The sequence below is a fragment of the Girardinichthys multiradiatus genome, chromosome 18 (assembly GCF_021462225.1).
Source record: "Girardinichthys multiradiatus isolate DD_20200921_A chromosome 18, DD_fGirMul_XY1, whole genome shotgun sequence".
Taxonomy (NCBI): domain Eukaryota; kingdom Metazoa; phylum Chordata; class Actinopteri; order Cyprinodontiformes; family Goodeidae; genus Girardinichthys; species Girardinichthys multiradiatus.
The window spans coordinates 32,317,125-32,333,999 of record NC_061810.1 but is presented as its reverse complement, the minus strand read 5'-3'; the positions used below and the strand labels follow the sequence as shown (position 1 = coordinate 32,333,999).

At 37.2% G+C, this 16,875-nt stretch overlaps 1 protein-coding gene across 2 annotated transcripts in view; it reads left to right on the top strand.

Moving 5' to 3' along the window:
* The window catches only part of frya (furry homolog a (Drosophila)), a 59,193-nt gene extending 44,131 nt beyond the window's left edge, over positions 1 to 15,062 (top strand). The window contains exons 49-63 of one of the 2 annotated variants that reach the window (XM_047390997.1): positions 973 to 1,137; positions 1,472 to 1,546; positions 1,636 to 1,806; positions 1,962 to 1,970; positions 2,621 to 2,821; positions 5,544 to 5,687; positions 6,493 to 6,656; positions 6,737 to 6,944; positions 9,000 to 9,149; positions 9,244 to 9,342; positions 9,440 to 9,520; positions 10,880 to 10,897; positions 11,052 to 11,162; positions 11,256 to 11,461; positions 11,564 to 15,062. In XM_047390997.1, coding sequence (XP_047246953.1) covers positions 973 to 1,137; positions 1,472 to 1,546; positions 1,636 to 1,806; positions 1,962 to 1,970; positions 2,621 to 2,821; positions 5,544 to 5,687; positions 6,493 to 6,656; positions 6,737 to 6,944; positions 9,000 to 9,149; positions 9,244 to 9,342; positions 9,440 to 9,520; positions 10,880 to 10,897; positions 11,052 to 11,162; positions 11,256 to 11,461; positions 11,564 to 11,822 — 2,061 coding nt within the window. In that variant the 3' untranslated portion in view covers positions 11,823 to 15,062. The remainder of the gene's footprint in view (positions 1 to 972; positions 1,138 to 1,471; positions 1,547 to 1,635; positions 1,807 to 1,961; positions 1,971 to 2,620; positions 2,822 to 5,543; positions 5,688 to 6,492; positions 6,657 to 6,736; positions 6,945 to 8,999; positions 9,150 to 9,243; positions 9,343 to 9,439; positions 9,521 to 10,879; positions 10,898 to 11,051; positions 11,163 to 11,255; positions 11,462 to 11,563) is intronic. The other variant, XM_047390998.1, reaches the window with a different exon arrangement.
* Positions 15,063 to 16,875: the final 1,813 nt, after the last annotated feature.

Here is a 16,875-nt window from a genome sequence, read left to right as displayed (position 1 = left end):
AACCCATTTCCTGCACACGCCTGTGCACGGTGGCTCTGGATGTTTCTACTCCAGACTCAGTCCACTGCTTCCGCAGGTCCCCCAAGGTCTGGAATCGGCCCTTCTCCACAATCTTCCTCAGGGTCCGGTCACCTCTTCTCGTTGTGCAGCGTTTTCTGCCACACTTTTTTCTTCCCACAGACTTCCCACTGAGGTGCCTTTATACAGCACTCTGGGAACAGCCTATTCGTTCAGAAATTTCTTTCTGTGTCTTACCCTCTTGCTTGAGGGTGTCAATAGTGGCCTTCTGGACAGCAGTCAGGTCAGCAGTCTTACCCATGATTGGGGTTTTGAGTGATGAACCAGGCTGGGAGTTTTAAAGGCCTCAGGAATCTTTTGCAGGTGTTTAGAGTTAACTCGTTGATTCAGATGATTAGGTTCATAGCTCGTTTAGAGACCCTTTTAATGATATGCTAATTTTGTGAGATAGGAATTTTGGGTTTTCATGAGCTGTATGCCACAATCATCCGTATTAAGACAATAAAATACCTGAAATATTTCAGTTAGTGTGCAATGAATCTAAAATATATGAATGTTAAATTTTCATCATGACATTATGGAAAATAATGAACTTTATCACAATATGCTAATATTTTGAGAAGGACCTGTATGTAGTTCATGAATGGAAGGAAATGATGTCAGGGCTTTGCTGCTGCTTTTTTCTCTGTTTTGTGAATTAAAGAGGTGTATTGGCTGTCCACACTTTAGATGTACTAGACTTATCATCGAGAATTCTCAGAATACCCGTGTTTTAAATGGAATAAAAGTTAGAGCATTGTTTAATTTACAGTTATCCGAAATCCCTTAGAGTCCAGGCATAGTGGATGTTTCTATGGAGCCCAAGTCATGCACTGTTCAAGCTAAGGAGGTTTTTTTCTCCTTCTCCCACATCCTGAAAATCGATTGTCTCTGCTTGTCTTCGCTTGCTTTTAGACGCCAGTTATTGGTCGCCGTTACGAGGGTCTGAAGTGCTCCCCGGGTCACGATGTGAAGAGCACAGCCACAGCTGTGACCCATAGCACTTCCTCCACCTCCTCTGGATCCAACGCCAACAACGTCCTTGTTCCAGTGAGCTGGAAGAGGCCTCAGTATTCACAGGTCAGAAAACTAACCTATTTTAATGGAAGATTGCACTAATAATGTGGTGATGTGTTTTGTTGTTTTTTATGCATCTATAAATAAAGAAAAAAACTTTTTTTCTTTATTATCTATTTAATACATTTGAACAACATAAAAAAAAGAGTATATTTAAATGCTAATACATGATTAAATTATTAAATGTATGCAATGTACTGTACTTTGAGCAGTCTGTATGCATTAAAAGATGCTCAGAGATTTATACTTGATCTAGAACCTATTTCAGTACCTACCTGTGAAATGTAAATTAAATTAGAATAAAATGACAAAAATTTTTGTTTTTGTCCTTCTGCAGAAAAGAACACGAGAAAAGCTGGTGCACGTGTTGTCCCTTTGTGGACAAGAAGTGGGGCTCTCTAAAAATCCTTCGGTAGTTGTTATTGATGAAATGTCAGAGCTCTTGAATACATGTTTTCCTAATGCATTCAAAAATGACATCAAAAAAACATTGTTGTTCAGGTTGTCTTCTCTAGTTGTGGAGAACTGGACCTGATTGAGCACCAGCCCAGCCTGGCGTCTTCTGATGAAGGGACCCGCGAGCTTGAAACCATGGACGACACCACTTCCGAGCAGCAGTTCAGAGTTTTCAAAGACTTTGACTTTCTGGATGTTGAGCTTGAAGACGGAGAGGTGAGTCACCATAAATATGACTTTGTTTAAAAACTTTTGGCAGATGCAGGAAGATGCCCAATATACCCTTCTCGTAGTGCACTTTGGTGCTGTGTTAGGTGAGTCCTATCTGTATGTAATGTAGATTCTGTTTTTTCCTTATTTATGCTATCTAGGAGCTGCAGGTAAGTTTATTCATGTTGCAATTTTGCTTGTTGTGCTCTCAGATAAATAAAGGTAGTTTAGCTGCCAGGAATACAGACTAGTCATGTATGCTTTTCAATTTACAAAACTCATTCTGATCACTTAAAGCACTGGACACTCTATTTAAAGCTCATGAAAAATTGTCTTTCCTTCATGTTTATTTGGTTTGTTGTTGTTTTTTAAGCATTTTTCAGAAAATTACAGCAAAGATTAGTTTCTACAAGTGTATTCCCTGTAAAGTGTGAAAAAAGAGCTGTATTTACATAAATAGGTGGAAAGGTTTTGCCTTTAAAAGAAGATAATAGGTTGTAATGAAAGATGGCAACAATCTCCCATTTGACCAACTGATTTGGTAATTTGTTGGACTTTGGAGATGTTTTTGAGATCAGGTCGCTCTGCACTTCCCATTAAAAATTGTTTAGGCTTTAATGAATGTAATGTGTTAAGCATTCAGTTGCAGCTTAAGTAAAGTTTTTTCAAAATTGTGATGGGCTCATTACACAGTGTGAAGCCTCACTGGTGGTTTTGCACTATACTTGCATGTACATGGTTGTGTTAATTCAAGGAAAAACAATCCAAATGCTGCCATCTGCATCTTATACATTTAATGCAAGACATTTTACTGTTGCAGGGTGAGACTGTGGACAACTTTAATTGGGGTGTGCGTCGACACTCTATGGACAGTTTGGACCAAGGTGACCTGCAGCCTCTGGAGGAGAGTAACCTGTCCAGTAGCATGCCTAGTCTCTGCAAGATTGCCCATGAAGACTCGGATGAGTCATTTGAGGAGGATTCCCTCACAGCCAGCCAGATACTCTCCCATTCTCAGATCGTATGTTTATTTAATAGAGTACCACTAATTGTGTGTCTTAATGAAGCAAGGGCTTTTATGCTGTTTGTTTCAATGACTGCAATGTTTTTCAGATGTATCAAAAACAGAGATCTATCTAAACTTCATTACTGTGAAAAAGTATTTCCTCCCTCAATATATTCCTCCTGTTTTTGCTTTTTGTCACACTTTATCAGACGAAGATAACCAGAGTAAATATAAAAATCTATTTTTAAATGATTTTATTTACGAAGGCAAGAAAAGCTATCCAAACCAACCTGCCCCATGTGAAAAAACAATTACCCCTAAATCTAATAACTTGTTGTGCCACTACTTTTGACGAAGGCTGCCATCAAGTATGTGTGATACCTGGCAGTGAGTCTTTTGTTCTTTTAATCAGCCACATTGGAGGGTTTTTGACCATGAATGGGCTATTTAAGGTTATAACAGAGCATCTCAAGCAGTTTGAAATCTGAAATTTGAAAAGGTCACGCCAAAGTCTTTTTATTTAATTTTTTAACTATTCAGAGGTGACCTTGCTGGTGTGTTTCAGATCATTGTCCTGCAGCATTACCCAAATGTGGTTAAGCTTAAGTTCACAAACTAATGGGCAAACTTTCTCCTTCTGTTTTTTCTGATAAAGAGCAGATTACAACTGTTTACTATTTATAGCAAGTCGTCCAGCTCCTGAAGCAGCAAAGCAGCCCCAGAGAGTTTGCCATGCATGTTTGAGTATAGATATGATGCTCTTTTTCTAAAACTGGACACAAACAGCCCTTTAAGTTAATACTTTTGTCTTGCCAGTACAAAGAATACTTGCATGAAAGGTTTTTGGCATCATACAGACATTTTGTATGTTTGTTTTTAACAAATGTGATATGGGCCTTTGTATTCTTTTGGTCAGTAGTGGTTTTGACCTTAGAATTCTGGAATTGGGTGCTATTTAGTCCTGTCTTTTTCTTGCAGCCAAAACATGAACACTGACCCAAACTGAGGCAAGAATTCGGTGCTTTAGATGTCATTTTTGGTACTTTTTGACCCCCTGGCTGGGTCGTTAAGCTCTTTGATTAATTTTGTTTGATCTGCCACTCCTGGGGAACCTTCCCACTGTTCAATGTTTTCTATATTTACGGAAAACACTAGAATTGTAAAGCTTTAGAAATGGCTGTATAATCCTTTCCAGACAGGTCCACGTAAATTCCTTCGTTTCTCATCTGTTCTTGAATGCCTTTAGATCTGGACATGGTAATTTGCTTTTGAGATCTTTTAACCTATTTCATGTAGACAGACATGTTCTAGTTAGGCAGTAATCAGGCCTGAAAATTGCTATTTTTATTTACTCAATCTATCTTTGTGGGATATTAAAATGTTTTTTTATTATTTTTTAATGATCCAAAACAACACAAGTGTAACAAAAAAAGCAAAAACAGAAGGGGTCAAACAGTTATTCACAGCACTGTGATTTTTTCTGCTGCGACCATTAGTAGAGTTGCTGTAAAACAGCGTTTTACTATTTCAAAAGAAAGACCAGATGATCAAAGAGTTGACATTTGTTGAGGTAAACTAATTATATCACTGATATCCTTGCGGCCTCAATCTCTCCCAGTCCGGATGTCGTGAGAAAGAACACAGAAGAGCAGGAAATTAAGATTAACACAAATTTAATTTGGTAAATAATAAGTCCAATGATTTGCAATGCAAAATTGAATACAAAAAGAATGATACAAAGAAAGAAAAATTACCTAAGGCCTTAGGGAGAGCTCGGGTCAGCAAAGCTAGGCTGTGTTCACCGAGTGGTCTCTCTCACAATCAGTATTAAAGCTTTTTATACCCTTAACGAACTTCAAAGCTGACTGCTGAAACTTCCTTTTAAGGAATTAGTTACAAAGCCACAGGTCCCTAATGGAGTTTTCTATATTCCTGTGTCCCCACTATAAATTAGTTACCCCCTATGCGAGTACTTTGTTGCCCATATCATGCCGAACAGCCCGCATTTACTGCTTACAGCTGCTGGCAAACATCCTGACCTGAGATTGACCCTTCCTCCTGAAGCCTGCTGTGACCTCGCTCTCCCTGCGGTCCCACATGTTGTATCTCAGTTTTATGCTCACACATGCAAACTTAACACATAGTATGAAACTAAATGATTTTAATTCTCAACACATTGTAACCTGTATTTAGTATGTCATCTTAGTGATTAGCACAATAAACACCATCAGAATATCAGAATTACTAACTCTACTCAGCGGTCTTTTCGTGAGAATGTAGGCTCTTATTTTACTGCCAACATTTTCAGATCCTGCATGTTCCATAAGAGACAGATGTTGTATATTTTGCCTTACTGTTATCAGCTATAGTCATCTCTGGATCAATTTACCCGTTTGCCAATGTGACAAATCGTCCTCAACATGGGCATGGATTGATATCCTCAGGTAAATAGCTTCATTTTGTACTGGTTATTGGTATCAATGTACACCATAGTTTTAAAAGGTTGCAGTTTTAAAGTCAATACAAATTTTAAGTGATACTGGTTCTACAATATAAAATCATTTTAATATTTAATATAGAAGTGCTGGAGTCACTTGGATTTTCTAAGAATGTGGAGTAAAAGAGTGATGGCCATTATGTTTATGCAGGGTGCCACTTAAACACTGGCACTGCAATCAGGAGGATGGACAATTTAGCAATTTTGAATTCATTCAAACATTGTCCTTTCTTTTTTCAGACTGTGAGCGTTTCTCCGACACCAGAGATCAGTGGCACGGACACCTCCTCTGCCGCTTTCGATGCAACCTCAGCAAATTCAATCCCTCTGGGCTCCAAAAATCCCAGTTTCGAGGTCCAACTGTCAGAGGACTCGAAGCAGCGGGTGAATAAGGGCTTCAGAGTGTCTGAGATATTCAGAACCACTAACTCCTATCATAATTCAATTCTGGAATTCTTTACTAATTTTGCTAAATAGCAGCTTTACTCTTAAATTGTTTTGTGTAATGTCATCAGCTTTAAATGTACCTCTGGGTTCAGTCTCTTCAAAATACTATTGCATGTCTTTGGTAACTTTTTTCTATGCTTCCTGTCTTCCAAGAAGAGCATGAGCTGATGAATCAAAGATGGCGTGCAAAATAATATTTTACTAAAACCTACAATAGGACAATCTGTAATTCTCTAGGCTGTGGGCTAGTTTGTGCTTTTGTTTTTTCATGGCAGAAATTGTTTGAGATTCTAAAGGGTTAGCTAAAATAATCTTTCTTTTCCTTTTGTCCGTTTGAGGCAATGTGTATACCTGCTGCTTCTGTGTGAGTGGCTCTGAGGGACAACTAAAAAACTCTTGGCATGTGGATGGTCAGGAAAGGTTTACACATTGCCTGTCTGAAACCATGAAAGCAGGCCCATAATGATGGCTGAGTTAAATTATTTAATATATTTCATTTATCAATTGGCACAATTTATGCACACTAAATTTACAAGATTAAAGAAAACATCAAAAGGAGAGACCATAGGGTCCCAATGCAAGGTTAGTGAGTTACTTTTAAATAGGAAATAATCTATTTAATGATGAAGTATAATAGAGGGAATAACTGATAAATGTATGCATGCATTTCAATATTTATTGAAAGTATGATTTTAACTACTATGAGGCTTAGCTAAGGACATGTCCCTCTTTTTTCTGCCAGCATGAGGTGTCACAAGATGATGAAGACAATAATGTGCACATAGACAACCTCGCTCTTTCTATCAACGAACTGCCTCCTGAATATCAATGTGGGGACAGTTTGAGTGTGCATGTAGAATATGATGATTACAAAGAAGAGCTAAATCTAAGCTGCTGCTTACCCAGGTACCCAATCAAAACTTCAGTCAACCATTATTATTCAGTTTATGCATAAAATAATTTTAATTTGCCTTATTTTTATTTAGTCTTCCTGAAGAGGAAAGAGAAGACATGCTGGAGTCAGGCTCTTCACCGCCACCGTCGCCCTTCTTCTCTGCCATTCTTGCTGCTTTCCAGCCCGCATTGTGCGATGACGCAGAGGAGGCTTGGCGAAGTCACATCAGTCAGCTCGTCTCGGACTCAGATGGCTCCTGTGCGGTTTACACATTTCAAGTGTTTTCGTCACTGTTTCAGGTATGATTGCCTCACCATCTCTGAATCTTTTTGATCTTTATTTTGTATTCAAACAGTTCAACACTGAATCATGTACCAGAGTACATTAAACCATGCGGCTATGGGCCCATGTTTATGGTACACATCAGCAGCTATAGGTGGAAGATAAAAAATCAATGAATAAGACATGAACTGTAAATGAACAACCAGTGCAGTATAAATGAATGTGCAGGAGAGAGAAATTATCAAGTGATTTAGTTTATGATGTTGTAGCTTTAAGTTGCAACCTTATCTCAAAATCAACCTGAAGGGTTAAAAAAAAGGGTTAAAAATTTTTTATTCTAAATAAACTCTAAATTTATGACATTATGACATTAAAACATTAGTTAAAGAATATAACATGAAACAAAGAGAACTAGTAGTTTAACTAGTTTAACTTACTGTTAACCAAACTAACATCTACACACCAGTCGTCACTACATATATGTGACATCCCATTCCTAATCGTCGTGTTCAACTTAACCTTGGTTCAGCTATAAGAGCTTCAACATCTGGGAAGGCTGTCCACAATGTTTAGGAACATTTTCATTGGAATTTTTGACCATTCTTCCAGAAACATATTTGTGAGGTCATAGACTGATGTTGGACGAGAAGGTTTGGCTCTCAGTCTCTGCTCTAATTCATCCCAAAGGTGTTCTATCGTGTTGAGGTCAGAACTCTGTGCAGGCCAGTCAAGCTCATCCACACCAAACTCTTTCATCCACCTGAAAAACAACCCTATCTCACAATCCCTCCTCCACCAAACTTTACACTTGGCAAGATACAGCAACCTATTTTTTCACAAGTGTTTGTAGAAACAGTCTGCATGCCTAGGTGCTTGACCTTGTACACCTGTGACAATGAAAGTATTCGCAACACCTCATTTCAATTTTTGGATTGGTGAGCTTTTGGCAATATAGTGGATATGTTACTGATTTAATTAAACAAAGGAAACACAAACAAATGTTTAACAAAGGAATGAAGAAGGGAATAAATGTTCATAATGTTATCTTAATGGATTAAACATCTAACATTCATCAAGAGTTTATAGGTCTTCAGAGCCTAAAAAAGGCATTTTGTGGCCTAATTTGATTTTAATTTCAACCTTAATCTGACAGAGAAAAAGAAAGGAAGAATGTCTCAGAACCGGGTAGAACTGTCTCTACTCATGTTTCCCCTATCTCGATCACTCACAGCCCAAGAACAGTCAGGTTCTGCTCCAGCACGCTGTTGCTTCCAAGATAGGAGATGCCACAGGACTGATCAGACAATCAGAGGTGGACCTAGGGTGACACTGGAGCTGTGTAACATTAGACAGCCAAGAAATAAATGAATTGTACTATTTTTTAGAACTTGTTCTTAGACTGAAAGAAACTTCTCAAATATCCAAAAATATCAACAAGTTATAATTTTAGACATAATGGCTCACAGCTCTCGCTGAAAAGTTTCAAATATGCAGTCTTTACACTGAAAAAATACAGGTTCGCATTAAGAGTTTTAAATCATTAAAAAGCAATTAAGCTTCCATCTAACTATGCATTATATCAAAGCTTTCTAAATTTCTAAATCAGCAAAATTAGATAATTCATATAGGAGAAACTTTGACATGCAGAATATCTACATATTTGACTAAAGAGACATATTTTCTGAGCAAAACAACTATTAATAACATATACTTCTCATATTCTAGAGATTGTGGGACACCACATGCATGGGATAAGAGGTTGTTTTAACTAGACCAATAGTCCAGCAGGGCCACTCAAAGCAACACGGAGAAGAGCATTTGTAGGTGAAAGATCAAATTTGAGGTGTTCATGTGTGCTACAACATATTATGATCTAGAAGGTTATGGTGGAAGTTGTCATGGTGATCAACTGTTAAAGAACAAGTGTGCACATTTAGAATAGAGGACAATCTAGAGAGACTTTATTGTTTATTTGACTGACTAAAATTTCAATTTAAATGAAGACTTAATATCTTACATGATATGAGATTGAATTTGACATTGTTTCACTCAGCATGTGCTTTGGTTTGCAGAGTATCCAAATTAAATTTTGTTCCTTAACGTGCGATGCTGTGAGTTACTTTGGTGATGGCTTGAGAGGATTAGGATCAAAGTTTCTCAGGTCTTCTCAGATCCTGGCATCCTGCTCCGAGTGCCCAACTGTATTTATTGATGCTGACACAGTAAGTAGTTTGAAACTTTAAAGCATAATTTCATCAGTCTAAATCTTTTAAATGATTAAAAAAAAGAAAATAAACATATACATTGTTCTTGCAGATTATGTCCTTTGGACTTCTAGAAAAAATGAAATTCAGCGTGTTGGAACTTCAAGAATATCTTGACACTTACAACAACAGAAAAGATGCAGCCCTCACTGTAAGGAGAAAAAAACTAATTATCCACCTAGATGTTACCAGTTTATTGTTTTTTCATACCTTTTGAGACTCAATTAAGTTGCCTTTGTTGCATGCAGTGGTTAAACAGCTGCAAGGTCACCTTTCCCAGGACCACTGAGGATGCAGTGACATGCCAACCAGTGGAACATGAGGAAAAAGTAAAACATTTTTAGTTCAAGACAATGTCATAGTAATAAAATATAACATTTATGTATGTTTCCAATGTTGTTTGGCTTAGCTCATGCCTTCAGCTTCTGTTTAAGCAGAAAAAGTTCATTTTAGACAATATTTAAAACAACTTGGATTCTGTTCATCTGATCTTTCATACTGTACTTTCTGCATTACGGTTACTGTGTGCTACTGTAGCTCTGTGAGTGTTACCTCTTTATGTCACTCATTTTGTTTCAGCCTTAAATCAGCGCATGTCACGTTGATTACCTTTTCCATTGTGTGCATTGTGTTCACTTTCAGCTCTGCATGGTTCTGCAAATGATCCATTGATTCAGTGAAACATCAGAAAGTTTCACTGTTTAAATGTTTAACTTCCCAAAATATTTCTTGTAATAAGTAATTGTTAATTTGTTTGGCTTGTTTTACTTTGTCTATTATTTTATGAAAACCAGCCCTTTTTTCTTTCTTATTCACACATCCACTACCTTGCCAAACAAATCATACCCCTTGAACTGTTTCATATTTTGTCCTGTTATAAACACAAACATCAGTGTATTTTATCTGTATTTTTCGTGTGATAGACCAGCACAAAGTATCACATAATTGTGAACTGTAAGGAAAGTTATACATTGTTTTCAAACCTTTTTAAAAAATTTGCTGCTGCATGCATTTCTAAGCATCCCACTGAGTCAACATTTTGCAGAGCAACTTTAAGGGTATGTCTCTACCAGTCTTGCACAGCTAGAGTGTGAAATATTTGCCCATTATTCTATGCAAAATAGCTCAAGCTCAGTCAGATTTGAAGGAGAGCATTTGTAAGCATCATTTTTTTCAAATCTCGCTGCAGATTCTCATTTAGGCCTGGACTTTGATTGGGCAATTCTATTCAATAAATGAGCCACCACGATGTTTCACCACAGGGATGCCTTGTTTACGATGACATGCAGTGCTGTTTTCCTCTACACATAGCGTTTTGCATGTAGGTAAAAAAAAGTGAAAATTTTAAGGCATGCAAATGCGGGTCACACTTTTCAGATTTGTTTTCTCTTTGTAGAAAAATTCAAAACCTAGTCCTGCCTCTTCACAATTATGTGCTACTTTGTGATGGTTTTGCACATAAAATCCCAATAAAATGCACGAAAGCTTGCGATTGTATGCTGCCAAAAGCAAAAACGTTCAAAGGGTATGAATGTTTTTGAAAGGCGCTATGGGATCTCCTTTATTCTTTTTTTGGGGCATGTTAAACTGTTCAGATACTTGAGTTCTTAATACAAATTTTATTTGCATGGCTTGGGTTTTCTCTTTTCTCATCTTCTTTTCTGCCTTGTAACATGCTTGCTTGGTAGCAAATGGAATCTCTGGCTGTAAGTTCGAAGTGGCTTCTTTCATTTCTCTGTTTACTCAAAGCTAACTTCGTATTTATTTTCATATCATCTTCAGCAATATGACTGTCTTCTAAATTCTCAAGGCTACATCTGCAATACGTTTGTGTTTGATCCAAAAACATTTCCCTTCCAGCAACTAGAACTCTGCCAAAGACTCTACAAACTCCACTTTCAGTTGTTGCTGCTTTTTCAGTCTTATTGTAAGCTGATTGAACAGGTCCATGCAATAAGTTCGGTTCCAGAGGTAGGTCTATTTCCCTTTTTTTGTTGTTTATGTTCAAATGCATGTCGATATCTAATCCGTATTAAATTAATATTAATCCCTCCCAATCTTTAGCTCACAAATATGTCTAGAGAGCTAAATGAATTGAAGAAGAACCTGAGGGTTGCAGCAGCCACAGTGACACATGAGAAGATTTCTACGTTTGGCCCTTCCTACTCAGAAACCATCATGAGCTCCTCTGAAGCTGCTGTGCAGGCCGTCCTTGAGAGCCTGAAGAACAATGAGTTTCCAACAGCAATTCTCTATATTCGGGAGTGCAGGTGCGTTAAGTAAATGTAAATGCTCATTTCCATTTTCATTTGGAAAGTATATTGTGTATTCTTACTGTAAATCCAATGATATCTGGGTGGTTTTTTTTGCAGAACAATATGGCCTAATGACATTTTTGGCAGCCACTCGGAGGATGAGATCCAAACATTACTGAACATCTACTTCAGACACCAAACTTTGGGTCAGACGGGAACGTTTGCTCTGGTGGGTTTGAGGCAGGACCTGACAGAAATTTCTCTCAAGCTGATGGAACTCAATTGTGAGACTCGGGACATGATCCGACGAGCCCAGGGCTACAAAGCCATTACAGCTTTTCTCCCAGACTCAATGACTTCAGGCTCAACTCTATGATAGCGGATTGGTTAACGTGCTACTTTTGCGGAACCCTGCATCACTCCACACCTCACTACCTTGTCTGAGGCAGCTGCTTTTATTTCAGATAATAACAAGAACTCTGTTCTTTCCCAGGAATAACCAAAACCTTACATCCTTCTCTGTCTCTGAGAATCTGAATGTCTTGAAGTCGGATCATTAGCCATGCAGCAATAATGCTTTTACAAAGTTTACTTAGATGTATCAAAATTATCCTTTTCTTGCACAAATGGAGAATCTGTCTCATAGTAAACATTTGCAACTGAAGTCAACAACTACTCTATTTGTCAAACAGCATACCAAAGTGAACGGATTCTCTATTAGTCGTGTGATTTTAATTGTCATGGGAAAATGTGCAATCCTTTACTGAAGTGGAAAACCTTTTCTGTCTGCTGAAAGAATGTATTGGAAAACACTGTCAGAAGAGGGTAAAGGGAGTCGTCGTTATTTTGTTGTTTTGAGTCCTTTGTGTGTGTTTGAGTGTGTTTCGATGTATTGATTGTGCATGAGTGTGTGAATTAAATTATGACGACTTGTATGAGTGGTTCACATTAAAGTACCGACATGGTGCAGATCTACTGTAATGTCAAACCTGCAGCTACCATGTAGGTTATCTGTTACTAAAACCATCTTACTGTACCTTTTAACTGAGTAGCTTCTTGCAAATATGTTCATTATTTATATTTCAAGCAAGAGAAAAAGAAATATGCTATTATCATCTACATTTAAGAAAAAAAAATATTTTCTTTATTTTATTATTCCTGCCTGCCAAACTTGCATATTGTAGACATTATAAAAAATTATTATAAACATATATATGTAGAAGCAATTTTGACTGATGATAAATTGTAAATAGAGAAAAAAAGGCTTTGTTCATTAGATTGTATTTTTATCAAGGTAACCTTTAAGTTGCACGCAAAATAGGTATTTATCAATTCAGAAGGCTTCATCAATTGCTCTTTTAGCCTCTAGCCTTGTAAATACTATTTGGCAGCATATTATTCTGACGTTCTGTACCCTTGTGTACCAATAAAACTTACATTTGTTAAACAAACTGACTAAACTAAACTTTATCTTTCATTTTTTGAAGAAGAGCATTAAACATTTTGGACTCTACAGATTTCCTGTACCTGACCACACACCCACCTCCCCACACACTCCCGTCAAAAAAGGAAACTGTACCTGAGGTGGACATAGTTCGATGTTTGAAGATCAAACAGACTTCCTACAGGAAAAGAGTGGTATCTCAAAGTTATGTCTTTTTTAAAAAGAAAAAGACCTGGCATAACCTGAGAAAGGCATCATCCTTCAATTAATATATTTAATGCATGCCAAGCTTTCTAGGAATGAACTTGATGGTAATGAAGTATTATTTTGTTTGTGCCAATATCTTTTGGATTTTTAGAGATTCCCTAATCTGAATTCTGTGGCCAGTCTTCAGTTTCTGTAAAGTTTTTGACCTGATTTGACACTGACCAATTCTGAGAAGCATAAGAAAAAATAGGAAAAACCTTCAAAATATTTTTAGCTTGCATTCCTATGGTGAGTGTTCATTGATTGTTTACAATCGAAGCAGAGCAATCACTGTAAAAGATTGTTTTGTTAATATTAAAAAGAAAAATTACAGCAGTTAATTTTTTTATCTGCATTTACAGATCTGAAAAAGATATAATTCTGTAGTTTCCGACTCACCGGTCACTTATTATAAAGCTAAACAAAGCCAATTTCTGGTGACCAGAAAAATCCCATAGAGATCACATTTAAATGAACTTTGTGTTGAACTGACAATTATGAGTGGGCCCAAGAATGTTACATTCTTTCAGATTAGAAGCATTTGTATGGTTAGTGGGTCATGGGTCAGTATTAAGTGGCTTAAACTCCCCTGGAAATAAACACCTTAAAAATAGTCAGGTAATTAACTAGAAATTAATGATAAAACACATTTAAAAGGTCTTAACAAAACCTAAGTAATATTGCTCATGAACACTTTATTAAAAAGGTATACCTGTGCATGTGAGATGACTCAGATTTTGCTCAGTGCATTACCTCCTTCATATAAGGACCATGGCCCCTTTTTCATAAGAAGCTTAAACAGTTAAAGGGCAATTCCACCCCATTTTCCATTACCTTGAGCATCTTTAATCTTCTCAAAATCAAAAACCACAGTACCTAGACACTACAAACCTGGACTAGATTGTCCTACGCTAATGGCAGAATAAAGCTTTCACAAATTGGGATTTGTGAAAGCTTTATTTGATTTGTGAAAGTTTTAAAAGGGCAATTTTCGTGTGTTATTTTGCATCTGGACCACATTTGAACTGATCTAGCTCATAAACTACAGTAGACACTTCAAACCTGGACTAGATTGTTCTAGACTAATAGCAGAATATTTCAAACCTAGTCAGGTATTTGTGAATGCTTTATTCGATTTGTAAAAGTTCCATGAAGGGCCATTGTTTTGTATCTGGACCACCTGAGAACTGGGTCAGCTCCAAAACTATTGTTCTACACTAATAGCACATAAAGATTATAACTAAAAGAAAATGTAAAACAAGCTTAAAGGCGGGTATGTTTGTGGGGAGGTTATCAATAAATTAGGCCCTACTTAAAAAAGTAAGAAATGCATATTGCCAACCTTGTACAGTATTTTTATTATTAATGCAGTCCCTTCTTAAACAGATTTTCTTGTATTTCAAAAAAGGTTATTATTTTTTTTGGGAAATTTCTTTTTCTTTTTACTACGGAGCCTGCGAAAGGACATGGGGGATTTTTTGAGACAGGGGTCTCGGCAGACTAAAAGTGGGCGTTTCTCAACCGAAGTGGGGGTTTCTCAACCTGTAGGCGTTCCGTGATCACGAACAGTGATTGGTTGGCTTTATGTCCTCTGTTTTTCACGGAGGTATATATAGAGCTAACCAGAGGTAACCTGTATGAAGTTGTACGTAGAAGCGCAGAATGGAGGTAACGCAATTATCAGTCATTAAGTTAATTTTCGAAATTATATTTTTAATGTTGTCTGTTTGTATTATGAAGTCTACATGTACAAATATGTTGATAAAAAAAAAAGTACAGGTCAAAAGTATAGGTTTAAAATGTAAGTGAAGAAAGGTGATCTATCGTACTTATGCTTCAAATGTGATCGTAGCGGGGTGATTTGATGTAAAATAAATTTGATTGTAAAGTTTGATGTAAAATAAAGAACATTTTTAACCTCTCTTATTGCTGCCTTTGATGTGGGCTGTCAGTGAGTCGAAATGTGACGATTTCTAGACTTTGTCTATAATATACTACAGTTTTTCAGTGTAGAACAAAAAGCTTTATCACTACGTTTATTTTTGGCACATTAAGATGCAGTTCTGCATGGTCATTACTGTTAGAAGATATATCTGAAAGATAATCTGCCTTTACCCTGACATAAAGTACATTATGAAGTATGTGTGTGAAAAACATTTTTATTAATGAACAAAACAGATTCACATTAAGTTTTTTTACATAGTTTATGCCCATTTATCAAAATTTACAAGAGGTTCATAGGAATGCATTTTTCTGCAGTAAATAGTTTTGTTAATGAAAGAATATTTGGAATGACAGCAAAAAAAAAAATTGTGTGAGCAACCAATGACAACAAAACAGCATGATTTAAAGCTTTTAAAGAAAATGCAAATTGTTTGTAAATATATATATTTATATTTGACAACTACACACTAATCTAGAAATGTAGACTGATTCACATCCTATTTGCATTTGATCGTAGACTAATGTTAAAATCAGAGTTGTGTGTGTAGTTAGGTGGGGGGGCTTTTTCATTCATATTCATGCTGATGGTGCGGTTCCTGAGCTGAGACATCATCATATGCAGGGGCGGTTATAACACATTATCCTAACGTAACCAGCATTAGATCAATATATATATATATATATATATATATATATATTGTAGCGACCATCAGGTTCCATCTCTTTGGTCGCTTCTGGGTTTGGGTGGATCCAGGTTACTATGCGCTTATAAACAATGTCCAGACTGGGAAATAAGTTGGGGGTGCTCACATATTTGAACAGCTTTCAAATAGATGATAATCCAACATCAAAGTGACAGTCTACAATAGCAGGCATGATGGATAGCATACTGTGTAAAGTGAGAAATTGCTATGAATCAGAAAAAGGCGGACCCAAAATTCAGCCAGACACAGTACTAAAAGTTTAAAAGGTTTATTCAGCCACAGGAAAACGTCACACAGGTAACACTCCTCACAGCTTCCAGCTTCCAGGAATCACTGCTTTTGTCTTGCGTGGAACTTGAAACCCAGAGGGAAAACCTCAGTGGGCGGCAGGCGGTGATCTCCACAGCACAGGTAAGAAGTGACTCCAGGCTGAATAATCAGAGGGCTAGGCTGGCTCAATAATCCAAGGACAGAAACAGGGTCAACGATCGGAACAAGAGGCGTCAGGCAAGGGGCAGGCAGAGGCATAAACCAGATGCAGGAAACAAGGTCGACAACCAAAATCCAAATAGTCCGACAGGGAGCAGGCAGAGGCATAAATCCAAAAAGCAAGGCAAGGTCAAGAACAATGATCAGACAGGAAGGAACGCTGGATATCTACTCACACGATGGCTTTCAAAAATCTGGCACCGTCTGCTTGTCAGAGTCAGTATATATCAGGGAAGACACAGCCGCTTGGCATTCCACAGATTGCACTACACTGCAGCAGCCACAAGGTGCATCTAATCTGCTGATTGCAGCCAGGGTGACAGGGTAGAGCAGACGTGCCAGAATCATAACAGAAGTATAGAGACTAAACATGATCAACACAGCGGTGAAAATCGTAGGACCTTCCCTAACCCAAACCCTCTGCCTTCTCATTTTTGCACCTATATACACCAAACATTGTGTACTTGTCAACATTTTTTTTTTCATGTTCTTTTTTCCCCCTTCTGTTCTTTTTTTTAACACTGTATATGCATATTATGTATTCAAAGGAGACCTATATGGAAGAAGCAGGTATAGAACATAAATGGATAGATTTATTCAAA